This window comes from Molossus molossus, unplaced genomic scaffold (assembly GCF_014108415.1).
Source record: "Molossus molossus isolate mMolMol1 unplaced genomic scaffold, mMolMol1.p scaffold_m16_p_12, whole genome shotgun sequence".
Classification (NCBI taxonomy): Eukaryota; Metazoa; Chordata; class Mammalia; order Chiroptera; family Molossidae; genus Molossus; species Molossus molossus.
The window spans coordinates 97,197,403-97,223,484 of NW_023425347.1; the positions used below are offsets into that span (position 1 = coordinate 97,197,403).

Sequence of the window (26,082 nt, forward strand, 5' to 3'; positions counted from 1 at the left end):
AACCTACCATCTTTCAGTGTATGGACACGGTCCAACCAACTGAGCTGCTCTGGGCTGGGCTAGCTCAGAGTACTTTGAATGGTGACACTCACTTAGCTGTGCATGGGTTTTGCATGTTGGCTATTTCTATTTTACTAAGTCCCTATTTTCACTTAGAACTGTCTTATGTAGTCAGTGGTTACCCTGGTAAGTAAGAGAAAACCGCTCATGTTCCACTCTCCACTCTCATAAGTCCCTGCTCTGGGCTTAAAGGGGAACTGAAAAGACTTCTGACTTCATAGGTTCAGGATCGGAAGCTTCATGCCTTTAACTCCAGATTCCCCTCAAGCCAATGTCAGGGGCTTTTAAATATCAACGCAGTAGGTGGTGACAGACAAAGGACAAGAGAGCCAGTAGCAAGAGGAACAGGTAGCTACATTATAAAGGCAGGTCTGCCTTCCTATTACATGAGGGTGGGAGGTAAAGGTGTTAGTATTGATAAATGCAGTTCAAAGGAGTTTGACGTGAAAGTGGCAGAAAGACTAACAACCAGATGGAAATCTGTTACAGGGAAATGTGCTGTCAGAACCATATGCAGCCAAGTTCACACTCCGAAATTTCAATAAAACAATGAAATCAACCCAAGTTGCCCCACACCAGCGTTCACCAGAATGTTACCAAAGAGGCCTCTAAATGCCATTAGTCTTAACTAGTAAGATGTTCCCTGACCTCTAATTTGCTACAGTAAAAAGCTGACAAGTGCTATGAAGACAAAACTGTGACTATCCCTTGTGGCTGTATTATATTAAACACGTCTATGTTTTATGGGTCTATCATGTAGACGTAAGTATGAGGCCTGTGGTCAATTCTAGAAAAAGGTGATAAATAGGATGGAATATCTATAATCACTATTATGGACTAAACGTCTGTTTGTGTGTCCCCCCCCCCGCCCCCAATTCATATTGAAATTCTAACCCCTCCAAAAGGATGGTATTTGGAGGTGGGGCTTTTGGGAGCTGATAAGGTCTTGAGGGTGGAGCACTCATGAATAGGATTAGTGCCCTTATAAAGAGACCCCGAAAGGGAAAGGGGATTGGGGAGGGCAAAATAGGTGAAGGGGATCAATTGTATAGTGATAGATGGTAACTAGACCTATGATAATGATCACCATGTAGTACATACAATATTGAATTATACTGCAGTATACCTAAAATATATATTATATTATCTAATATACCAAGTCAGGATTAAAAAGAGAGGCCCTGCCAGAGAGCTCTGTTACTCCCTTCTGCCACGTGAGGACAGAGCAAAAGGGTGGTCTTCTATGAACCAGGAAGTGGGTCCTCCCCAGACACTAGTCTGTTGGCCCTTGATCATGAACTTCTAGCCTCCAGACCTGTGAGAAATAAATGTCTGTTGTTTAAGCCCCCCAGACTACGGTAATTTTGTTACGTAGCCCGAATGGACCAAGACAACCCCCTATTCTAACACTGTATTGAAGGAGAACCAGAATGGACATGTATCATTTGGACTGACTGCTGGCTTTTCTTCTCCAGGTTCAGCAGCTATGGTTCCAGACCTTGCCCTACTATCATCTTTGGCGATGTCTCATAATCTTTTCTTGTTGGTCATTCACCTGTGAATGTGCTGACCCCACAACCCTGTGTGACCAGGTGTATTCCTCTGCCCCTAACCGCCAGTTCCACCTTCTAGGAAAAGTGAGCAATGTGCAGGGAAGAAGCCCAGGACAGCACAAAAAATTCACCGAGCCTGACTGGTTTGGCTCAACGGTTAGAGCATCGGCCCACAGACCAGAGATTCCCAGGTTCAGTTCCTGCTAAGGGTCCGTACCTCAGTTGCAGTTTGTCCCCGGCCTCAGTTGGGGTCGTGTGGGTGGCAACCAGTCGATGTGTCTCTCTCACATCGATGTTTCTCTTTCCTTTCCTTCCTCTCTCCCTCCCACTCTATCTGAAGATAAATGCAAAAAAGTGTCCTCGGGTAAGGATTAAAAAAAAAAATTCACCGAGATCTACAGTGTCCTGTTGCCTGGCACACTGTGCTAAAGGCAAGGCCATGTTTCCAGTTTAGTTCCCACTACTTTGCTTTTACCTACAGAGTGACCTCAACATCCTCTGGGTACTGTGCCCCCCATGTTATCTACCTGATTGGACCACACCCCTTATCATAAGAGATAGGGCAAGACCAAATAAATTACTGAGTGCTTTCAAGAACACCAGAGTTGGTTGCATGGCTCACTTTCATTCCAAAAAGTGAAAGCAAAAGAGAAATATGAAAAAGTGTCAGGTGATTCATTAAAAAAAGAAAAAGATGACTACGCAGTCCCTATTATAACAAACAACTTATTTGTCAGGCTGGAGCTTGACCTCTGACCCTTCCACCTTGCCGCCCCTCCCCCCCATTCCCCACCTGCTCACCAGACCCGTGCAGACTCCAATGGCAAACACCATCATCCACTTCACCGCCTCATACCTGCGACCTTTCTGTTCACACAGGAAAAGAATGACTGTTTGTCAACAGGAATATGTTTGCAGCAGGGAAGGAACATAGCTTGGCCAACCAGGTTTAGAGTAAATTTCACATGGACAGCAAAAATGGCAAAGATGATGTCTGATGTGGAGGATGCTTTATAATGTAAGAATGATGAACTCTAAGAGGCTGGACCAGGGAGTACTCTGGTCAGCAGGATGAAGGACTAAGAAATAAATGCTGGTATTTCATGAAAAGGGTTAAAAGGGCAAGGGGTAAAGGTCAAGAGCTATCATAAGACCTCCTTAGTCCCACGAGATCAATATGGGACTTACCTTATTATCCATGGTCTCCAAAACTTCCAGGTAAGGGTCATTGATACATCGATCATAATCCAAACTCTGAAAGAGGGACATGCGAGTAAAAAGTCACAATGTGGTACAATATGATCCCATTCTGAATAAACAAAATTAAGATTATTTGTATGTCAGCACACATAAAGCAAAAATATCTGGGAAAACTGTTAACAGTGCTATCTCTGAGGAGATATTTTAGGAGGTGTTCACATCTGGGTATTGGTTGAAATTTTCACAGCAAACACGGTGTACTTTTTATTTATTTTTTATTTTTATTTTTTTAATCCTCACCCGAGAACATTTTTGCATTTATCTTCAGATAGAGCGGGAGGGAGAGAGGGAGGAAGAGAGAGATAGAAAAACATCGACGTGAGAGAGACACATCGAATGGTTGCCACCCACATGACCCCAACTGGGGCCAGGGACAAACTGCAACCGAGGTACCTGCCCTTAGCGGGAACCGAACCCGGGTCTCTCTGATCCGTGGGCTGATGCTCTAACCGCTGAGCCAAACTGGCCAGGGCCACCATGTACTTTTTTTTTTTTTTTCAAATCCTCATCGGAGGACACTCTTTTGCACTTATCCTCAGATAGAGCAGGAGGGAGAAAGGGATGAAGAGAGGGAGAGAGAAACATCGACGCGACCGTGTACTTTTCATATCTGAAAAAAAGTATTTGTTTTTTTCTGACTACAAAACAAAAAAATTCTGCTGAGAAACTAGACTCATCCATGAGTGATTAAGTGTGTGTGTGTGTTTTGTAATCAAGTGAGTGACATCACACCCTAGGAACAAACAGGGAGAAAAATTAAAATGTTGAAAAATATGAATAACCTTCATACCAAGTATTTATAGAAATGACTGGCCAATTAAGTATTTGCTTGATGATTTTTTCTAATAATGCTATGCCTCTAAGAATATTTAGAAGGTTTTCAGGCCTGGCCAGTTCTGCCCAGTGGTAAGCGCCAGTCTGAGGACCAATGAGTCGCAGCTTTGATTCCAGTCAAGGGCACATACCTCAATTTCGGTTCATCCCCAACCCTGGTTGGGGTTGTGCAGGAGGCAACCAGTGGATGTGTGTCTCTCTCTCTCCCTCTCTCCCACTATATCCGAAGATAAACAGAAAAATATTCTCAGGTAAGGATTAAAAAATAAATAAATAAAATAAAAGGCTTTCAGATGTCCAGAACAGGCACCTCTACAGACAGAAAGCAGACGAGTGACATGCCTAGAAGCAGGGACAAGGGAACAGGCAGTGACTCCGCTAATGGGTGCAGGGTTTCTCTCTGAGGTGACGAACATGTTCTAAAATTGACTGGTGGGGGCTGCACAGTTCTGAACATACTGAACACACCACTGAAGCATATACTTAAATAGGTCAACTGTAGAGCATGTGAATTATAAACTAACCCCAACCCTGAATAAAGCTGATCAAAGGGGCATTTACGAACAAATGCAACGCCAGAACATCAATCTTCCCCCTTTAAACAAAACAATCAGTCAATGTAAATATGTACCAATGAACTGCATGACCTGTTATTAAAATCAGACATTGTTACTTCTCCTTTGCCATGTCTAACTTTATTTTATTTCTGCTGTTTGGTTTGGGGGACTAACAACTTATTTTTTTACAGCTATCTTGTAGGGCTGCTGCTTCTGGTTATGAGCAAAATGGTACCTGGCCAGGGGGACAAGTGGGGACTAAAATGCAGCCCAAAAAAAGGGCACTGAGTGCTCACCGAAAAAGCACCTTCAGTGGGCCTCGAACTAGGGAAGTTGCTATGGCCCAGAGGGGCAGCTTTTTATCCCGAGTCCTCTGCTCTGAGGGGTGCCTTTTTCTAACTCAAAAGAGCCTGTGACCCTGGCTGGTGTTGCTTAGTGGTTGGAGTGTAGTCCCCTGCACTGAAGGGGAAGGGTCGCAGGTTCGATCCCGGGTCGGGGTCCTGGTGGCAACCCATCAGATTGATGTTTCTCTCTCACACTGATGTTTGCCCCACCTTCCCCTCTCTCTAGAAAAACAAAAAAAAGCCTGTGTCCTGCACAAAAACATTACTGTTTGGTAATGGCACCATCCAAGTCCCAATGGGACAGATAGGGGGTTATTATTCTTCAAACCATCTATGGGAATGAATGTCAAAAAGGGGATTCTAACATCTCATAAGACCCCTGACTTATCAAAGAAAGAGTCAAGTATGTGTGATGAGCTCTTACTAAGACAAGGAGCACATTGTAGACAGATTTTCAACAGAAGGGTTTTCTAGGTGAGTGTTAATACTACAATCCAGCCCTGGCCGGTTTGGCTCAGTGGTTAAAGCATCGGCCTGCAGTCCAGAGAGGCCTGGGTTCGTTTCCTGCTAAGGGCGTGTACCTCGGTTGCAGTTTGTTCCCGGCCCTGGTTGGTCGTGTGGGTGGCAGCCACTTGATGTGCCCCTTTCACATCAATGTTTCTCTCTCTCTCTTCCTCTCTCTCCTTCCCACTCTACCTGAACAAAAAATAGAAAAATGTCCTCGGGTGAGGATAAAAAAAAAAAAAAAATACACTCCAGCCCTGGCCGATTTGGCTCAGCGGTTAGAGCATTAGCCTGCGGTCCAGAGAGTCCTGGGTTCAGTTCCCGCTAAGGGCACATACCTCGGTTGCAGTTTGTCCCCGGCCCTGTTGGGGTCATGTGGGTGGCAGCCACTCGATATGTCTCTCTCACAACGATGTTTCTCTCTCTCTCTTCCCCTCTTCGCTCCTGCTCTATCTGGAGATAAATGCAAAAATGTTCTCGGGTGAGGATTTAAAAAAAAAAAGAATGCAATCTGAGCAGACTGTTCTGAGTAAGTGCCTGGCTAAATCTGCTCTAATACAAAGCAAACTCTCTCAAGAAGCTCTCACTCAAAAGATGGCTAATTGAGAAATATTAATGACTCACATGAAAGAACATTCACCTATAACATTTATATAAATATGCACATTGACTGAAAGTAAACGCTTTATAAATGCCAGTGCAATTCAGTGAAAGGAGTGGAGGGGGCTAGGGAACAGCAGGGTCCATGGTGCAGGGACGTTGTGGTGAATTCCCAGGAGTAGGATGAGGGCAGACAGTTTCAGTCATGGTAACAGTCAGGATGATATCACCAGTTTCAATGATGAGACGATACAATATAGAGCATCTTATATTAATTCTTGTTAATCTCTCAAGTACAGTAAACAGATATTTTTTAAATATTTGAAAATATATCAGTGGATACCATGCTTTCTGACTCATTACAAGAAGCCCCATCAGAGTAGCACATTAAACTATACCATAATGGGCAAGTTCCGGATTCCTAAAATTATTTTGTCAAGTCAATTTCAAGAGGAAAAAAGATGGAGAGACCTAAAGATAAAAGAGTTTTAAAATATATATCAAACAAATGCAATGTGAGGATCTTATCTGGAACCTGACTCAAACTATTAAAAAATACATATGGCTCCTACAACCACATCAAAATTACAACTAAACTACAGAACAAACATCCTTTGGAATCACCTGAAATCAAGCTGAATGGAAGGCCTACAACTACAAAACTGAAGAAGAGGCCACTTGGAGATTGTACGAGGGGCAGAGGTGTAGACGAGCTGGTCCCACACCCACATGTAACACATAAAAATCAGGAGGACACCTTGGCTGGGAAGATCCTCCCTGAGGAGTGAGGGGTCCCCATCCCACACCAGGCGCCCAGCTCAGGGTTCCAGTACCAGGAAAAGAATCCCCATAACTTCTGGCTGTAAAACCAGCAGGAACTGAGGCTAAGGGAGGCTGAGGCTGCGGGAGCCCCTCCCCCCCAGCTCCTCTTAAAGGGCCAGTGCACAGACTTACTCAGACTTGCTCCCTCTGAGCTCCAGCAAGGGGGAGGCAGCTCGAAAGGCACCAGAGACATACAGGAAGAACTGTGTTGTTTGGCATTGGGGCGAGGACTGGAGAGAAAGCTTTCTCCTGGACAGAAGTGCTGGTGGAGGCCTTTGTTCCTTGTTCCTTTGGTGAGCCCTTCCCCCACGAGGACAGCAGACAGGCGCCATATCTGGGACTCCAGCAACCTGGCTCATACAGTTTGGCCCGCCCTGGTGATTCCCTGAGGCCCTGCCCCACCCAACCTTCGGGCCCACCCAAGCTGTTTCCAGTGGCTTTACCATAGGATTGGCCTGTCTTGGATCCTGCTTCAGATTTTCCTAAATTCTCTCAAACAAGCAGCATCTGGCCTCAGCGAGCCCCATACCTCTTGTTAAGTGGCCCCAGGCCTGGCACTAGGTGCAGTTAGCCTTGGTTCACAATTTGGCTTTGCCTGGGTACCCCCAAGCCCAGCATAAGAAGCAGCCATCTGCAGATCACTTTGTAGCTTATGCCTGGCCCCGGGTAGAACACAGGCAGTGGCTGACCTGGCCCCAGAGCCAGCACACCCAGTGGACAGCTTCAGATCATGTCAAAGCACCACCACCCAACCACCTCCACAAGTGACACACTCAAGGAGTGGACTCAGTGGGTACCACAGCCCTGCTGAAGTAAGTCTTGCTCTATGTGGGGGGCCCCTGCACAGCTGATCCTCTAAGGTAGTCAGAGGTCGGTGGACAGTGGGCACAGCCAGTCCTTGCAGCTGATCAGAGTAAAACTCTCTCATTGACATGCCAACAGCAATCAAGACTCAATTACAACAGAAGGGTGTACAGTCTGCACGAGAGGTACACCTTGAGGGCCCAGCTGGGAGACCAGGGAGGCTGTGCCACTGGACCCTACAGGACACCTACTACAATAGGCCACCCTAGGAAGCCCAGGAGACATAGCAACTCTACCTAATACATAGAAACAAACAGGGAGACAGCCAAAATGAGGAGACAAAGAAACATGTCCCAAAAGAAAGAACAGAACAAAACTTTAGGAAAAGAACTAAACAAAATGGAGATAAGCAACCTAACAGATGCAGAGTTTAAAACACTGCTTATAAGGATGATTAATAAACTTAGTGAGAACTTCGACGAACTTAGTGAGGGCCTCAAGAGCATAGAAACGGACCAGTCAGAAATGAAGGAGGCGCTAACTGAAATAAAGAATAATTTACAGAGATTGAATACTAGAGTAGGTAAAGCCAAGAAGCAAACCATTGATTTGGAATATAAGGAAGCAAAAAACACCCAAACAGAACAGCGAAAAGGAAAAAGAATCCAAAAAATGAGGATAGGGTAAGGAGCCTCTGGGACAGTTTCAAGCATACCAACATTCACATTATGGGGATGCCAGAAAGAGAAGAGAGAAAAAAAGAAATTGAAAACCTATTTGAAACAATAATGACAGAAAACTTCCAATCGATGGACATATAAAGTTTCCCAGACAAGAAAAAGCTAAAGGAGTTTACTACCACCAAACCAGTAATATATAAAATGTTGAAGGGTCTCCTTGAAAAAAAAGACGATCAAAAATATGAACAAACGCCCTGGCCGGTTTGGCTCAGCGGTTAGAGCGTTGGCCTGCAGTCCAAAGAGACCCGGGTTCAGTTCTGCTAAGGGCACGTACCTCGGTTGCAGTTTTTCCCTGGCCCTGGTTGGGTCGTGTGGGAGGCAGCCACTCGATGTGTCCCTTTTACGTCAATGTTTCTCTCTCTCTCTTCCAATCTCTCCCTCCCACTCTATCTGAACAAAAAATGCAAAAATGTCCTCAGATGAGGATAAAAAAATATATATATGAATAAACAAAATGGCAATAAATACACCTCTATCGACAGTTGAATCTACAAACAAAATAAACAAGCAGAACAGAAACATTCGCACAGATACAGAAAATATTTTGTTGGTTGCCAGATAGGAGGGATTGAGGGAATGGGTGAAAAAGGTGAAGGGATTAAGAAGTACAAACTGATTATTAGGCTGACAAACCTCAAAGGGAAGGGGGGTAAGGGGGGGCGGGAAGAAATAAACCAAAGAACTTAATATGCATATATGCATAACCAACGAACACAGACAACAGTGTGGGGAAAGGCAGGAAGAGGGTGGTAGAGGGGAGGAGAGGGTCAGTAGGGGAAAAAGGAGGGATATCTGTAATACATTCAACAATAAAGATAAGTTTAAAAACATAAAACAAAAAAAATACATATGACATTTATAAGACACCTGGAAAATTTGAACACTGGGTATCTGATATCAAGGAATTATTGTGTATTTCATAGGTGTGAAAATGGTATGTTGTTATGCTTTTAAAAAGTCCTTGTTGTCTAGAGATGCACATTAAATTATTTATGGGTGAAACGCTGTGATGTACAGAATTTCCTTCAAAATAATATGGAAGGGGGTTGACAAAAGAGTGATTGTAGTCAAGTTAACAAAATTATTTTAATCAGAAGGGGCTGAAACACGAGAAAAAGATCTCATTTTACTTTAATGAGCCTGAGGACTTAAACTTTTGAACTTTTCAGGTGTGCATCAGTGGAGATATATGTAAGTCCTGTAGATAAGCCTCTGAAGAATTTAGGAAGGAATGCTCAAGTATCCAGACTGCCCGACATCTGGAAAATCACCATCTCAGACCAATCCATGAGCTGAAAATGCAGGACTCATTTTTCTCAAAAATGTACTTTTCACTTGTAAAAACCCTCACCTTTTCTCTTTTCTTCAGAACACTCTGGGTGTTTGTGATTTGCAAATCTTAAGACCCTTTAATAAAATGTTGCCATTTAATTCTAATAAAGCTTCCTGATTCATCTTCTCCAGGTGAACAGGGAAGTGGATGGGAGCATGGATGTCACAAGGTCAGGCAGGAGCTGAATGACTGCTAAGGCGAAGTCCAGGGGGTTTCAATATACTGTTCTGTCCATTTCGGTACATGTTTGAAATGGTCTGTAATAGAAGGTTTTTGTTTTTGTTTTTTTTAATCCTCACCTGAGGATATTTTTTCCATTTATGTTCAGATAGAGTGGGAGGGGGAAAGAGAGAGAGAAACATCGATGTGAGAGAGACACATCAACTGGCTGCCTCTCACACAACCCTGACCAGGGCTGGGGACCGAACCACAGTTGAGGCACGTGCCCTTGACCAGGATCGAACCTGCGACTCTTTGGTCCGAGGACCGATGCTCAAACTGGACCCAAACCGGCCAGGGCTATAATAAAAGTATTTTTAAAATTTCATGCTACATGACAAATAATAATAGTTACACCAACTTCTACAGCAATAGAAAGATAAAATATTAAGGACATTAGTCTGAGTATACTATTTCCCTAGATTATTGAATTTTTAAAGTGTACATGACAGTTTTTTAAAATGCATTAAAGATATACATGATTAATTCCACTTCTTGGAATTAATCCTAAGGAAACAATTAGGGATGAACAAGAAAGGATGGTCACCACCATGCAATTCATTAAAACGGAAAAATCAGATTAAATAAACTGTAGCACATAAAATAATACTTCCCTATTTAAAAAGATATTGTAGAAAAGTATCAAGTGATACAAAAATTGTTATCAAGTGGGAAGAAGAGGTTAAAATATTTAGAATTTCACTTTTGTTCCTTAATAAAAGTATGTATGTAAACAAAAAAAGGATATTTAACAAAGTAGTAATTACCATCTTTTTATGAGCAGGATTATGGGTTTTTCTCTAGCTTCTTTTTGTAAATAGGTTAAGAATTCTCTATCACAACCTTGGCTTTTTTGTCATTTCAAAAGTCATCATGGCCCTGGCCAGTGTGGCTAAATGGTTAGAGCATCGGCTCATGCACTGGAGGGTTGAGGGTTTGATTCCAGGTCAAAGGCACGTACTTCAGTTGCAGGTTCGATCCCTGGCCCTGGTTGGGGCTCAAGCAGGAGGCAACCAACTGATGTGTCCCTCTCTCTCTCTCTCTCTCTCTCTCTCTCTCCCCTGCTACCTAACTCTCTTTCACCCTCTCTAAAAATCAATGAAAAAAAATATCCTCAAGTGAGGATTAATTTAAAAAATGTCATCATGAACCGATTACATTATGTTTTACTCCAGTGATGTTGGAATGCAACACATACACACTCTATGAGTCACACGTTCAAATCAGGAACTACAGTCAAGACATTTCAGAGAGAAGTTGCCTGAGCAGAGGAAAAAAATCTTCTGAAAACTAAGCTCTCTCAGAAGAGAAGCAAGGTCTACTGGCCCACACCTGCTACACTGTCAGTGCCTTTGACTTTGGATCTCTCTGAGTTGTAACAGTAAACCGTTTAATGGCAAACACATACTCTACCCAGGCTAAGGGGCCACAGATCCATGAAAGCATGGAGACACCCAGACCTTGTTTTTCGTTTGAGGTGAGAAAAGGGCTTGGTACACAGCCCCTTTCCCAGAGGGAAGTTACTTCTCACCCTCTTACTCCCTTGGATAGGAGATCAAAGAGCACCTCTAGTTGGAATCCCAATGCCTCCATCTTAAGGGACCATGTCATTTACTGCTTTTGTTACTCAAGACAGCACCTAAGAATCTCACCTCATAGTCTTTCCTTGGAAGGATCTCATCTTCCTCCTCCTGTGTTTCTCCAAGGATGGTCTAGAAAAACAGATCCACAGAAGACCATTTTAGTGGTTAAAAGTAGAAGGAGGCAGTACTGTTTCTTGAAATCAGTTGTTTGTTTCTAAATCATCTGGAACCTTTATCATCAATGGGAACAGGACCTCCAAAAGAAAAATCCTTTTGGGATAGGGGGTGATGTGGGTGGAGATCCAACTGAGCTCTTCATTTCTATTGATACATTCTCCAAATTACTACTCCTGTCTTCAGGACACATCAAAGATGTTCACTGCCAGCTTAAGGGGAAAAAATTCAGATTCCATCTGACAATGTGCCGAATCTGGAAATCTGAGGGGTCCTGTCAACTCTGGGGACGCAGCAACTCAAGTTTTCCCAGGGTGCTTTGCAGGGAAAATACGGATCGTCAATGACCCAGAAGGGGTTAGGGATAGAGTGAGAAAGGTCTGGAGAAACCAAGCTAGCTGCATGATAAGCACAAAGTCCAGTGAAAGGGCTCATTCTGAAAATGCCTGAAACATTTAACTCCTTTCAGATGGAAATTAAAAAAAAAAATGTATGGGATTCATTGAAGCTGGCCTGGATTCTCTCTTAGATTCAGGGCAAGAGTTATGAGAAAAAGACTCCAGACTCCGGCACGTGAAGCAGGGCAGATGCTACGGAAGCCCAGGATGCGGTCCCCAGGCCGCACACGCTGCCACCTGCGGGCCCAGCACGGCCCAGCCCCACCTCCGGCAACGCCTCTCACCGTCCCTTAGCAACTGCCCCTGCCCGAGCCCGATTCTCCCCGCTCCTTACCAGCTCCTCGGGGGTACGGGTCTCACGCTCACCGCAGCAGCAGCACCACCTGCAGCAGCAGCACAAGGACCCCCTGCATCCCGCCATCTTCTTCTTTCACTGACACGCCAGACCCCCTATGCCAACCCCCTCCCACCCGGGATCTGAGCCTCACGTGACTGGCCCCTGGAGGGTCACGTGTTCCTCGGGAGCTTGGCGATCGAGACAGGGAGTGGCTGCAGATGGGTGGGGCGAGGGCTCACGTCATTGGACCGCGGTGGAACAGCTTCAAACCAGACCGCTGGGTGCGGCCATGTTGGGGGCGGGGTTTCCGGTCGCCCGTAAACCCCGCCCCCTGGTCCCGCCCCCTGGTCCCGCCTCCCTTAGCAACAGACTCCTGAGCCGCGCCTCCGCCGCGCGGGTCCCGCCCCCTTCGCTGATGCCGCCGCGGCCGTCACTCAGCGGCAACTGGAGCGCGTGCTCTGAGTCACCCGCGACGGGAGGGTGAGTGACGGCGTAGCCCCGGGTCTTCGGGTAGAGAGACCCGGCATCCCAGCCCACCACCTGGCGCGGGGACTCACCTGTGTGCGGGGAGCAAAGGAGGCCGGCCTGCCCCTCTAGCTGGGGGCTCCCGCCCCCTCTGCGGGCTTCATTCGCTGGACTAGTGTAACCCCAATGGCTGTCACCCCCAGGAATCCCCAATCCTGAAATGAAGACTCTCATTTGGTCCTCGGCCTGGACAGAGGCCAGGAGATGAGGCAGCCCTGAGATGGAGGTGGTGACCCAGCCTCCCGGAACCGGGCCTCGGCCCGCGTCTGCGCCCCCTCTCGTGCGGGACTCATTGACCGGGTGACTCGATTCACGACCCTCAAGCCACCTGGGCGCGGAAGGTGTTTTTCCGGCTACAGCCATTTAAACCTGCTTCCCCGCCAAGCGCCTGGAGAAGAAGAGCCTTGGACCCCAGACACTGCTGCCCCAGGTGCTCATGGCTTCGGACTGCGCAGTCGTGGGCTCCATATACACCCACCACTCCGTGCTTTGCACCGATTAAGTAAGTGCTCAGTAAACGGCAGAGGGTTACTTTGACATCAGAGTGACAGCGCTTGGCCCGTTGGCACTCAGTGCTGGCTGTCACGTTACCCTGTGCCAGTCACAGGAACACCAGAATACCAGTCAAAGGTTTTCTGCCCTGGTCTTGGAACTCTGTGGAAAGGAAGGGAGACAAACCTGTGAACCCACAATTACAACGCAAGGTGCTGTGGGAGCTCCGCTTAAAATGGTAAGTAGTGGCACGAGAAAGAAGGTTGAAAGGATGCGTGTGCCTGGCACGTGCTAGGAAGACAATCGGTCTTTATTGAACAAATGACAGAGCAGATCATTTGTAGGCGGTTCCATCTCCTCCCCCTCTATTGATTTTGTCTCAGCAGATAGTTAATAGGCACTGTCTTGAATGTGTGAGAAAGGCCAGCTAGGCTGATCATTTTATTTATGTAAACAAAATTTTGTTTTCTTTATTCATTTTACAGAGAGAGGAAGTGAGAGGGGGAGAGAGAGAGAAACATCGATGAGAGAGAACATCGACTGGCCACCTCCTGCACGCCCCCCACTGGGGATCGAGCCCACAACCTGGACATGTGTCCTGACCAGGAATTGAACCGGTGACCTCTTGGTGCATGGGTCAACACTCAACCACTGAGCCACACTGGCCGGACTAGGCTGATCTTGATTGACACCCACCCCTTGCTCACCTCCAATGGCCATCCTCATTGAGAAGCTGGAGTTTTATGTCAGAATCAAAATGGGCATCCCTAGGGCAAGCAAACGTTGGCACAAGTGCTCGAAGTCTGGTCTTGACTCCTTGACTTTGGCTGTGTCACTGTGTGTTTTGTGCACTCGTGTGTGTTTTAGGTGAGAGGAGCTTTGGATTGTTTTAGATTCTCATGACTCTAAGACCCCAGAGTGGTTAAGAACACCAGCCTAACAGTGGACGCTCCCTGCAAGGAATGAACGTGGCCTGGTTGTTCCTCTCATTTCCATGTCACCACACACCAGATTTTCAGGACTGTGTATTTGCACCTAGTTGTGCAAGAATAGTGTTTTGTTTTGTTTTGTTTTGTTTTGAAGCATCTGTCTTATTTTTCTGACTAACCTGCCCGATAGCACTGTGCCCTTTGTTGGCCTGCCTGTGGTTGCCATGGTTCAGGGCTTGGGATGTGGTGGCTGTGCAGTCACTATGATTACTTTGACTTCAGTGGTGTGTGTGTAAGTGGTGGTGTTCCTGGAAGGCCGCCTTTGCTTTTCTTTTTCTTTTTTTAAGTTCACTTTTTTTTCTCATCGATTTTTAGACAGAGTGGAAGGGAGGGAGGGGGGAGAGAAAGAGAGATAGAGAAACATCAATGTGAGAGAGACACATCGACCAGTTGCCTCCCAAAAGACCCACACCAGGGCCCGGAATCTAACCTGCAACCTAGGTATGGGCCCTTGATGGGGAATCGAACCCACAACCCTTAGGTCCAAGGGCCAACACTCTAACTGCTGAGCCAAACTGATCAGGGAAGCTCTTTTTTCTTTTTTGTTGACTTCATCGGGGTGACAGTTAATAAAATTGTATAGGTTTCAGGTATACAGTGTTGTGATACATCATTTGTACATTGTCCTGTGTGTTCATCACCCCAAGTCAAGTCTCCTTCTAGCAGGCAGCCTTTGTTTTGAGTTGGCCATAAATTCATTCCCTTACTGAACTTGGGTCTGGCTACTTTTGGAACCCAGCCAATGTCAAGTTCTAACGCGTGACCTGGTCTTTTTGGAGTAGCACAAACTCAGGGGAAATCCAGCTGCTTTGTCAAGCCCTCGCCCATGTCGTCCTGCACACAAACTGTTCCAAGCAATAGGAAGTGTTCCAGGCAGGACCAGGACCAGCTGTTTCTTCTTTGTGGAGTGATCCAGTGACCCTGAATGTCTGTTGGCCTCATCTCCACCAACCGCTGCAGTCTCTGGCCTCCCTCCTTCCATCTGCCTGCTACAGCTGGAGCCTCAGCCCTCCCTTCGCCAGGAAGCCTTGCCCCCGCCTCTCTCTCCCCTAAGCAGGCCCCAGCTCTAGCTCTAAGTTCTTCCTCTGTCACTGCTCCGCCCATGAGGGAAACACCCGCTGGGGAAGTTTCTGTTTCTGCCTAGCTCATTCTGGGTCTAAGCTGGCAGAGATGGACCAGCTAGTACCCGAGGTTCCCCCGGCCGGGCACAGCTGTTCCTCCCTAGGAATTTGGGCTTTGAAGGCTGGCATCGTGAGTTTGTCAGTGCCACCCTCCATCAGGTAGGTGTCACTGAGGATCCATGGGCTGGAGGGGCATGTTTCTGCACCGGTGGGGGCTGTCAGGCTTGGAGCCAGGCAGCAGCAGAGGGAAACGCTTTGGGTGAGGCAGTGCCATCGGTCGTAGCTGTGGCGTGTGGAGCCAGCCGGTAGGGGCATTGTCACCTCACCGTTAGCGGCCTTCATCCTGCGTGGAAATGCAGCAACTGTCACTTGACCCTGACACTCTGGGGCTCAGCTGCCTGCCGGCTTCTGACGCCCCCTGCCTCCACCCTGTGCAGCAGGAACGCGGCCATGGTGAACGAACCCAGAGGGAATGGCGGCCCTAACCCCCGCTCGGAGGGCATCGGGAGCTCCAAGGGTATTTCGGGATGTTCCTCACCAGGGCTGGACCCCAAGCGGCATGAGAGACTCAGGGAGAAAATGAAGCGGAGGATGGAATCTGGTGACAAGTGGTTCTCTCTAGAATTCTTCCCTCCTCGGAATACTCAGGGCGCTGGCAGTCTCATCTCAGAGTGAGTTATGTTAAGGAGTGGGGCCGGATCAGGAGGTGGGGTGGGAAGAGAAGATGAACATTCAGCCCTGCTGCAGGGCCGCTTTGACCCGGCAGGAAAAGGCAGCCAGAGGGTGCGGAAAAGAGAAAACACAGGGTCGGTCATTTGATCTACAGCTTCTCAGTTGTCAGTAAAAGTCCCCCAAGCCTCTGGGTTTTTAGACATACTCTTCAGTGGGTTAGAAACGTTGATTCTCACCCTGGCCAGTTTGACTCAGTGGTTAGTGCATCGGCCTGTGGACCAGAGGGTCTCGGGTTCGATTCTGGTCAAGGGTAGGTACCTCGGTTGCGGTTCAATCCTTGTCCCTGGTTGAGGTCGTGCGGGAGGCAACTGATCAATATGTCTCTCTCACATCGATGCCCCCCCCCACACATACACTGTATCTGAAAATCAATGTAAAAATATCCTCAGGTGAGGATTAAAAAACAAATGTTGATTCTCTCAGCATTCTTTGGCAGAACCTCAGTCTGGATTGTGAGCGTAGTTTAGAAAGTCACAAAGCAGCAGCTTGGAGAACACTGTCAGCCAGTGAGGCTTTTGGATTATGGCTCTTGAAATCTAGAAATGCCAACTGAACTACGTTAGCACCTTATGAATCACAGTTCCTTTTTTAAAGTTTATGCTTTTCACCATTTGCACTCCGCATGTTTCGCTCTTCAGGCTTGAAGTTTAAGGCACAAGGATGTTTAAATACACTGTTAAACAGCTTGTAACACAGCCACGCGCCCGTGCCTCTTGAGTCCAGTTCTTGAACTGTGGCCTGGCTCTGCAGGACTGTTGGCTGCTGCTCCAGGACTGTGGGGAGGGGCCGCATGCTGGAAACTTGTGTCTGCTAACCCTCTCTATTCCTGTTCCTAGAGCGAGGCTGTGCTTGCCATGCGGAGAGTTCTCCAACCCTTGGCCGTTAAACTTAACTCACCCAAGATAATAAATATGCAAGCACTCGGAAAAGTCTCCAGTGCGGCTCTCAAATAGAATGGTTTTATTGTTGATATGTATTATCTCCACAGTAGTAGTAATCATCTAAATAGCAGCTCACTGTGTACCGGGCACTGTTCTAAGAGCTGTGGGGCCATCTATTATAATAGTCTCAGAGTTACTATGAAGTAGGCACTGTTCTCTGTCACACTGTAGAAATGAGGAAACTGAGGTTCAGAGATATTAAGTAATTTTCCCAAGATCACACTGCTAATGGCAGCAAAGCCAGGGTATGAAGCAGGTCAGTCAGATTCGAACCTGCTGTGATGCTTCTCTAACTCCCGGACCCCATGGGAAGTTGGTGAAGGGTGGTGTGCCCGAGGGAGCCCTCTTCAGAAAGACATTCCCTACAGGTTTGACCAGATGGGGGCAGGCGGCCCCCTCTTTATAGATGTGACCTGGCGCCCAACAGGAGACCCTGGCTCAGACAAGGAGACCTCGTCCATGACCATCGCCAGCACCGCTGTGCACTACTGCGGCCTGGAGACCATGCTGCACATGACCTGCTGCTGTCAGAGCCAGGAGGAGATCACGGGCCACCTGCGCAAGGCCAAGCAGCTGGGCCTGAAGAACATCTTGGCGCTAAGAGGAGGTGCGGGGCCAGCCCTGCCCTCTGGGTATCGCTTTCCCGAGGCCTCTTCTGTCCCTGAAATGGTCCTTTACTTCCCTCCGCGTCCCGCACTGGGCGCACTCAGGGTCCCATCCCTGCTGCGGGCATCAAAAGGCACTGCCCAGACGGAGCCGCCTCTTGACCCTGACGTGGTTCAGTCAGGAGTGTGTCTGGTGCCCGATAGCCCTCTGCCCTGGCTCCCTAGCTGCATCGATCACTGGTCGCACCCAGCTCTGGCCCGATCAAGAGTAGAGTTGTGGCATTTGTCCCTGGAATGAAAGTAGCTGCTTGTGCCTCTGGCCACAAGTGTGGGAAGAGGGCGCCCGATGGGCGGGGTCATGTGGCCTTGCGCTCCCCACCACGAGACTTCTCACTGGAGGAGAAAATTCTCACGGGTGGCGGGAGGCGAGAGCTCCAAGAGGGGGATGGTGAGCGGCGGTGTTGGCTGAGGGCAGGCACCCAGGTTGGGGCGGGCGGTGGGGAGGGCGGGGTGGGGTCTCAGATGCTCCAAGCTAGGCCAGCCCAGTGCCCGCAGAGTCAGCGCTTGGTACGAGTCTGACAGGCGGGGTGCTCTCTTCCCTCCAAGTGCTGTGCCAGGAAGAGGAGACACCAGCTCGAGTAACATGAGGGCTCTGCCTCCGAGGAGCTCATGGGCCTGGGGTGGGGGTGGGGAGAGGAACGGACAGGCTAGCTGGAGATCAGGGAGCCCCGGCGACTAACCTTCACCCTGCAGACCCCCTGGGTGACCACTGGGAGGAGGAGGAAGGAGGCTTCCACTACGCTGTAGACCTGGTGAAGCATATCCGCAAGGAGTTTGGTGACTACTTTGACATCTGTGTGGCAGGTGAGTGGCTGGAGTGTCCCAGTGGGTGGGGACTGAGGGAAGGAATGAAACGCTCAGAGAGGCACAAAGAGCTCCCTGCATTCAGTTCAGGGCCTGGTAGCCCAGTGCACTGAGGGCCTGAGCCTGTGCCGGAGGAGGGCGGGGCAGAGGTGGATTAAACAATGTCCTGGCTCACTCGCTGTCATCCGCTACCCGCCCAAGCTACCACCACCCCTGAAGTTTCTGTTTTTCTGCCTTTTCATGCTTTCAGCCTGTTTCCAGCCTGTTCTTCTTCTTTCAAACAAAAGAGGAATATTTATTAAGGGGCAGGGAATCTCAGAACCCAAGGTTAGGAAACAGAAACCAAGGCCCTCCCTGGCCAGTGTGGCTCAGTTGGTTGAGTGTCATCCTGTACAAGGAAAGGTCACCGGTTCGAATTCCGGTCAGGGCACATGCCCAGGTTGGGGTTCAATCCCCAATCGGGGTGCCTAAGGGAGGCAACCTATCAATGTTTCTCTCTCACATAGATGTTTCTCTGTTCCTCTTTCCCTTCCTCTAAATGGGTGTATATATATGTTTTTGTTTTTTTTTGAAAAATTTTGTAATCAAGGCCCTCATTCTCCCAGGGCCACAGAACCCCCACCTGTGTTTCCTGCTGCACATCTGCTCCTGAGGGCACCTAGTTGGTTCCAGCTAATAGCCCAGACTGATTGACAGGCCTCAATGTCAATTCCAAATCCTCAGGAGAGAGAATCAGAAAAGCTGAACTCTGGTTCCATTGGTAGAGCCAGGAGACAAGGTTTACCTGCTGGAAACGGATGGGGTGGCCTTCCCCCCTACCCCCAGTACCGAGGTTGGGCCACCAGCTTCTCCAGTGGGGGCTTGTATGGTGAGGCAGAGTGCCAGGGACACAGGAAGTCTGGGGAGTCATTGGCACATCATCTTGGCCTGACATTTTTTTCTCAAATATTTTGGGGGAAATCTTTTTTTTCCCCATTTATCTTCAGACAGAGCAGGAGGGAGAGAAGGAGGGAGAGAGAGAGAAACATTGACATGAGAGACACACATTGAATGGTTGCCACCCACATGACCCCAACCAGGGCCGGGGACAAACTGCAACCGAGGTACGTGCCCTTAGTGGGAACTGAACCTGGGACTCTCCAGTCCGCGGGCTGATGCTCTAACTGCTGAGCCAAACCGGCCAGGGCTGGGGAAAATCATCTTTTATATTCAAACCAACAAAGCCCCATTATGGCATAGTGTATCAAAGTGATCTGAACTTTAAAATAAGCCATGTAGCTTCAAGAAAATTACTTGTTGCAGGTGACTTCGGGCTTCACCTCAGGCCCCTTGTCCAAAGCAGCTTGGCTTCCCACCAGCCGGTCTCAGGCAGGGGAAGCCAGCGTCCTGCCTGCAGTTTCACTGAGGCCTGCAGTCTGCCCGTGCAGGCCGGGCCAGCAGTGAGTTCGGTCGTTTAGGAAGTGGTCATAGAGTTCCTGGAGCGAGAGGAGCCCAGGGGACCTCTGCCTCCACTCCCAGGCAATCCCGGAATCCGTCTTGGTGCCGCTGGAATGTGGGCATGCTGGATGCCCCGATGTTTTCATGCCCCAGGAGCTCGTTTTCTGTGGGGCTGCTTGGTCCGTTGTCAAAGAAACTTGAAGATGAATCTTTTTCTCCCCACGACGGACCTTTGGCCATTTAGCAACAGTTACCGTGTTCTCTTCCCTCTTTCCTTCAAGCAGGACACCTTCGCTTTCTTCCGTCTTCCTCACGTACCACGGCGTCTAGTTTTTCACGTCTTGGGCCGCTGAGCAGGTTTCATGTTGAAAGCGCTGCTTTGGCCTGTGTCTGGAGCCCAGCGCGGTGCCACACGTGCTGCCTGACTGGGCAGAGCGATGCCTTCTCCGTGGCTACGAAGCACAGGCCTGGTCTCCTGGCTGCTTGCAGGGGACACGGGGCAGCTCAGTGTGGGGAGTTTGGAGCAATTCTCCCCTCGTCTTGGGAGGGTGGCTCAAAGCCACCGCTCACCCAGGCCATCTCCAAGGCAAGGGGGCACATCAGTTGTGAGCCTAGCCAATCGCTGTTCCAGCCTGTCCATGCCGTGATGTTGGAAGGTAGGGGACCGAGTCCGGGACCATGGAGGTGGAGAACTCTGCTGAAGCTCTCTGATTTATTTTTAAAAAATTTTTTTCTTTATTGATTTTAGAGAGAGAGGAAAAGATAGAAAGAAACACTGATGAGTGAGAACATTGATTGGCTGCCTCCTGCATGCTCTCCACTGGGGGTTTGGCCCACAACCTGGGCATGTGCCCTGACTGGGAATCGAGCCGGTGACCTCTTGGTGCAGGGGTCAACGCTCAACCACTGAGCCACACCAGCCAGGCTGGTTTCTTCATGACTCACCTTGAGCAGGTGAAGCCAGCCTCTCCCTACTGTCATCCCTATTGCAGGTTACCCCGCAGGCCACCCTGACGCAGAGAGCTTTGCGGCCGACCTGAAGTACCTGAAGGAGAAGGTGTTGGCAGGAGCTGACTTCATCATCACCCAGCTGTTCTTCGAGGCTGACACATTCTTCCGCTTCCTTAAGGCTTGTTCCGAGATAGGCATTACCTGCCCCATCCTCCCCGGAATCTTCCCCATTCAGGTGAGGACCAGGGTTGATGGACCCCTCCCACCCCGTCCTCGAACAGGCGGGGGCCCTTGGTGAGGTGCTCAGTTCACGGTTAGGTTCTTTTTTTCTGCTCATCGAATTTCCTGTCAGATGTTCCTTGCAAAATGTTCTCACCACCCCATTTTGGTTACTTCTAACTTCCCCCCCAAAACAGCAACAGAACCTGACGGAGGGGCCTGTACTGTGGCTGACTGACAAGTGTCACTACACGGGAGTATTATAACTCTCACTCTAATTGTTCATTACGTCAGTGTTCCTCAAACCCAGATGTCATCAGAATCATTTGATAAGCTTTTTCAAAAGATGAGCTTCCAGATCCCATGTCTAGAAGTTCTGATTTAGTAGATCCGAGCTGGAGCCTGGGAATTTGTCCATTACGTCTTAAGTTTTGCAGGTGATTCTGATGACCCGTAAGGCTCGGGACCCCTGGGACTAGGGCTGGCTCGGACCGGCGCAGGAATGCTCTGGGCCGCTGCGGTCCCTGCAGCCTGGAAAGAGCAAGACCAGGCAGGGCCCTTGGACAGTGTGGCCTGCCTTTCCTGAGACTCTGTGTCGCACTGCCGCTGGCCAGGAGACCTGGTGGGGGGCAGAAGGGGGAGAAGTAGGGTGCGAGACGGAGTGGGACAGGGCTCCACAGCCCCTGTGTCTCGGACAGGGCTACCACTCCCTGCAACAGCTCGTGAAGCTGTCCAAGCTGGAGGTGCCGCAGAGGATCAAGGACGTGATCGAGCCGATCAAGGGCGACGACGAGGCCATCTGCAACTACGGCATCGAGCTGGCTGTGGGCCTGTGCCGGGAGCTGCTGGCAAGCGGCTTGGTGCCGGGCCTGCACTTCTACACCCTCAACCGCAGGATGGCCACCACCGAGGTGCTGAAGCGCCTGGGCATGTGGGCCGAGGGCCCCAGGTGAGGCCAGTGGCCCGAATTCAGGCCCAGGAGCCACAGAGGAGTCAGCGGGCAGGGACGTCAGAGAGAAGTCAGGAAGAGTGCACCCCAGCAGTGCTGGCCCCCACAGAAGTGCAGGGGGCTGTCTGTACCATGGCCAGTAGCACACAGGACTGCAGTCCCAGCGGGAAGTCCAGTGTTTGCAAATCAGATGGAAGAACCGAGGCTCAGTGGGTTCCTCGTCCCTGCTCCCTCTAGCCAGTCCCTTGCTCTTTCTGTCCCCATTCTCACCCAGGCGCCCCCTGCCCTGGGCGGTCAGTGCCCACCCCAAGCGCTGGGAGGAATCTGTGCGTCCGATCTTCTGGGCCTCCAGACCGAAGAGTTACATCTACCGCACCCAGGAGTGGGATGAGTTCCCCAGCGGCCGCTGGTGAGACCCAGGCGGTCCTTTGCATGCTTATCCGATCCTTGAGGGACGAGTCACGAAGGGCCCCTCGGTGGTGTGCGGGAGAGCTGTCCTGCACAGAGCCCGAGGTCAGGAGTATGTCTTGACCTCTGGGTACGTCTGCCAGGGGCAGTTCCTCCTCTCCAGCCTTCGGGGAGCTGAAGGACTACCACCTCTTCTACCTGAGGAGCAAGGCCCCGAGGGGGCAGCTGCTGAAGATGTGGGGGGAGGAGCTGACCAGCGAAGAAAGTGTCTTTGACGTCTTTGTCCACTACCTCTCAGGAGAGCCGAACCAGAATGGCTGTCGAGTGAGTGGTGCTGGGCTGGGGTCTCTGGTTACAGCCTCCACCCCGTCTCCCTGTGGACCCCCCCCCAGACTCCTCTCTCTGGTCTGGACATGGCTCCTCAGCCAAAGGAGAAGGGTGAGCTGGGAAGTCGCCCCTGGGGGCCCTGGAAGGGGCTCATGGAGGCAGAGCCAGACTGGGTCTCATGGGGCCCACGGGAGGGAGGGATCCAGGGTGCCAGATCCGACTGTCGCCCCAGCCCGGCTCACCCTCTCCCAGGTCACTTGCCTGCCCTGGAATGATGAGCCGCTGGCGGCCGAGACCAGCCTGATGAAGGAGGAGCTGCTGCGAGCGAACCGCCGGGGCATCCTCACCATCAACTCGCAGCCCAACGTCAACGGGAAGCCATCCTCAGACCCGGTTGTGGGCTGGGGCCCCAGCGGGGGCTACGTCTTCCAGAAGGTGTGCAGGGACACACCGGGCCACCCCACCTTGCGGCGCCACAGAGATGGGGACAGGGACCCCTCCTCCCGGGGGCCCCTTCGTTCCGAGTGGCAGTGGCCCAGAGCCCCGCACAGGTCAGACCTGGGGCAGGCCCTTTGACTGCTAGAGCTTCACCTTTCTCAGGTGGGGCACCATGTGCGGGGCCGAAACGTGGCAAGGCATGTGCAGCTTGGCACGTGGGAGAGCACGGGAGGCGTTCTCCAGTGGGAGGCTGCTCTCCCTGCTGGGCCGAGCCTGTCCGGGCTGCCGCCGCGGGAATGACATGCCGAAGCCCGGGCTCTGAGTCGGACCCGCTGTGCTGAGACCGGCCCGCTGGCCGTCACCAGCCCGGCCCGTCACTCACCTTCCCTGAGCTCTCTCATCAGGGAAGAGGGATCACAGGGCCCGTGTTACAGGCATCGTAGCAAATGAATTTAAATAAACTCCGCTTAATCTCCGAGACACAGCTGGTGCCCGAGAGGCCCTCAGTGTCAGTGAGTGGGGAGGGAGGCTGGGGGCAGGCCTGCCTCACCAGCCTTCCCTTGCCGAAGCGGGCTCTTCTACGGGCCTTCCCTGACGGAGCAGGTCCCTCAGACCTGCCCACCTGGGAAATGGCACTTACCTGCTCCAGCACGCCACCTTGTGGCCACCTCTAGTGCCGATGCCTTAAGTGTCCTGCCACACCTGTGTGCGTGGGTCCTTCCCTGGGGCGGTCATGGCCAGGCATCTGACTGGTGCCACTGAGTGCCCAGGAGGCGGCCAGCAGGGACCTGGGGTGTGACAGGTGCCTGCCCCCCCACAGGCCTACTTGGAGTTCTTCACCTCCAGAAAGACGGTGGAGGCGCTCCTGCAGGTGCTGAAGAAGTACGAGTCCCGGGTCACCTACCACATCGTGGACGTGAAGGTAGGCCAGCTCTGGGCAGATGGCACTCAGCAGGCAGCGTGCCAGCCCTAGGGCACCCACGGCGACTCTCCACTCAGCCAGCCCTGGCTGGGCCGGTGCAGGACACGCCTGCAGGTGGGGCCAGGCCCTGACTCGAGCTCCGAGCCTAGTGAGAGGGGCCCGTCCGTGGATAATTAGGACAGTCCAGTCCAGTAGGATGCTGGGGACCCAGAGCAGCACCCGCGCTGTAGGTCACAGGCGGCTTCCTGGAGGGTCCCCTGGCCTGAATCTTCACGGACAAGGAAGGGCGCTCCTGGGAGAGGGCGGGGCGTGCAGAGGCGTGGCCTGCAGGCTTGTGGGGGCTCTGCTGACGGGGGGCAGGGTGGGGCTGAAGTGTGAAGCAGGGGCCAGGTCCTCAGGGTCTCCATGGTGCTGCTTGGAATTTGGGCCTTCCCCCGAAGGCAGGAGGGGCTTCCCAGCAGTGCGGTGACTGGGCTCCTGGTTTTATTTTAGACAGGTCACAGTGGACAGCTGACGACTAAAGGGCCCCGGGAACACTAGAGTCAGAGGCCCTTGGGGTCATCTGAGTAGCAGAGAGAGGCCTGGCTGGGCTGGACCCGAGGGAACAGATTGGAGAGGAAGCAGGCGGAACCCGGAACCACTGGGTGTGGAGCCAAGTGAAGCCGAGAGGAGGAGGGAAATGCCAGAGAGAGAGAGAGAGAGAGAGAGAGAGACACACACGGCCTCTGGGTTTCAGGTTCACAGCAGGAGGAGCAGGTGCAGGGTGTGGAGCAGAGGGCTCCCTGGGCAATGAGGGCTCCGGTTGTCTTTGTCTCACCTGCTTTTACCTGCCCCCCCCCCAGGGGGAAAACATCACCAATGCCCCCGAGCTGCAGCCCAACGCTGTCACTTGGGGCATCTTCCCTGGGCGAGAGATTATCCAGCCTACAGTGGTGGATCCTGTCAGCTTTATGTTCTGGAAGGTAAGGGGGCCGGGAGCAGGCCTGGCCTGCCCACTTGGAACACCTTGGACAGGCCGTGTCGCTGGGTCCCCATTGTGTGGCTGGCAGCCTAGGTCCTCCGGGCTGCACCCTGACTCTGAGTCAGTTTATTTCTGGGCTGCGGGGTGGAAGGTGGCACTGGCAGTGGCCTTATTCTGTTCCTGGAGATGTCCTGTTGGGCTGTGGCAGAGCCTCTTGTGGCACTAACCTTGCCTGTGTCTGTGTGTGTGTGTGTCTGCGCCTGTGTGTCTGTGTCTGGACCTGTGTCTGTGACTACATCTGCATCTGTCTGTGCCTGTGTGTGTGACTGCGTCTGCATCTGTCCGCGTCTCTGTGTCTGTGTTCGTGTGCACGTGCAGGATGAAGCCTTCACCCTGTGGGCCGAGCAGTGGGGCAAGCTGTATGACGAGGAGTCCCCGTCCCGTATGATCATTCAGGACATCCACGACAACTATTTTCTCATCAACCTGGTGGACAATGAGTTTCCGCTGGACAACTGCTTGTGGCAGGTGGTAGAAGACACATTTGAGCTTCTCAACAGACCCACTTCACAATGAGAGGGAGACAGGCTTCACCACCCTGCACCCTGACATCCTTAGCCTCGGCCAGCTGTGTCCCGCCTTCCTCTTCCCCAGGACTGGTTCTCCTGGGGACCCGTCTCCATCTGTCTCCATGCGCTGGCCTCCGTTCCCCCACATACAATGACAGCTAGGCTGGTGTGATGCTTCCGGGCTCTGGCTGGACCTGTCAGCCCCATGCGGGAGGGAGCCTGGTGCTCCCTGCTCAGCTGGGAGATTTTGCTCTTTTGTGGGAAGCACCTCCATCCTGAAGGGGACCACGGTGGGTGGAACACTGTCCTCTCTGAGAAGGGGAGGAGACGTTACTGCTGACTGAGCCCTCGCACCAGGCAGCCGCTAGGAGCCCGCATGAGACTGCCAAGGGGACCCCCGGAAGATGGGCAAAGCAAACACTGACGGCGGGCCCTGGCGGCACTGCCGGGTAGCTGGGCACGGTGAGGGCGGCGCTCCCTCCTGCCTCCAAGGCACGGGCGGCTGGGCAC

At 51.0% G+C, this 26,082-nt stretch overlaps 2 protein-coding genes across 5 annotated transcripts in view; one reads left to right on the forward strand and one right to left on the reverse strand.

Moving 5' to 3' along the window:
• Positions 1–12,279, reverse strand: part of CLCN6 (chloride voltage-gated channel 6) — a 33,547-nt gene extending 21,268 nt beyond the window's left edge. For 2 of the 3 annotated variants that reach the window (XM_036255580.1, XM_036255579.1), the window contains exons 1-4: positions 12,120–12,279; positions 11,283–11,342; positions 2,802–2,867; positions 2,415–2,480 (exon numbers count right to left, since the gene is read on the reverse strand). In XM_036255580.1, coding sequence (XP_036111473.1) covers positions 2,415–2,480; positions 2,802–2,867; positions 11,283–11,342; positions 12,120–12,206 — 279 coding nt within the window. In that variant the 5' untranslated portion in view covers positions 12,207–12,279. The remainder of the gene's footprint in view (positions 1–2,414; positions 2,481–2,801; positions 2,868–11,282; positions 11,343–12,119) is intronic. The other variant, XR_004958874.1, reaches the window with a different exon arrangement.
• Positions 12,280–15,242: 2,963 nt separating this feature from the next.
• MTHFR (methylenetetrahydrofolate reductase) lies at positions 15,243–26,039 on the forward strand. Of its 2 annotated transcripts, XM_036255581.1 has the most exons (12): positions 15,243–15,408; positions 15,687–15,920; positions 17,291–17,529; positions 18,281–18,391; positions 20,821–21,014; positions 21,697–21,947; positions 22,222–22,356; positions 22,499–22,679; positions 22,935–23,117; positions 23,941–24,042; positions 24,885–25,004; positions 25,382–26,039. In XM_036255581.1, exons 1-12 carry the CDS (start codon positions 15,299–15,301, stop codon positions 25,577–25,579), a joined length of 2,058 nt encoding a protein of 685 aa, XP_036111474.1. In that variant the 5' UTR covers positions 15,243–15,298; the 3' UTR covers positions 25,580–26,039. The 2 variants fall into 2 exon arrangements, with proteins under 2 accessions (XP_036111474.1, XP_036111475.1); XM_036255582.1 differs by lacking the exon at positions 15,687–15,920.
• Positions 26,040–26,082: the final 43 nt, after the last annotated feature.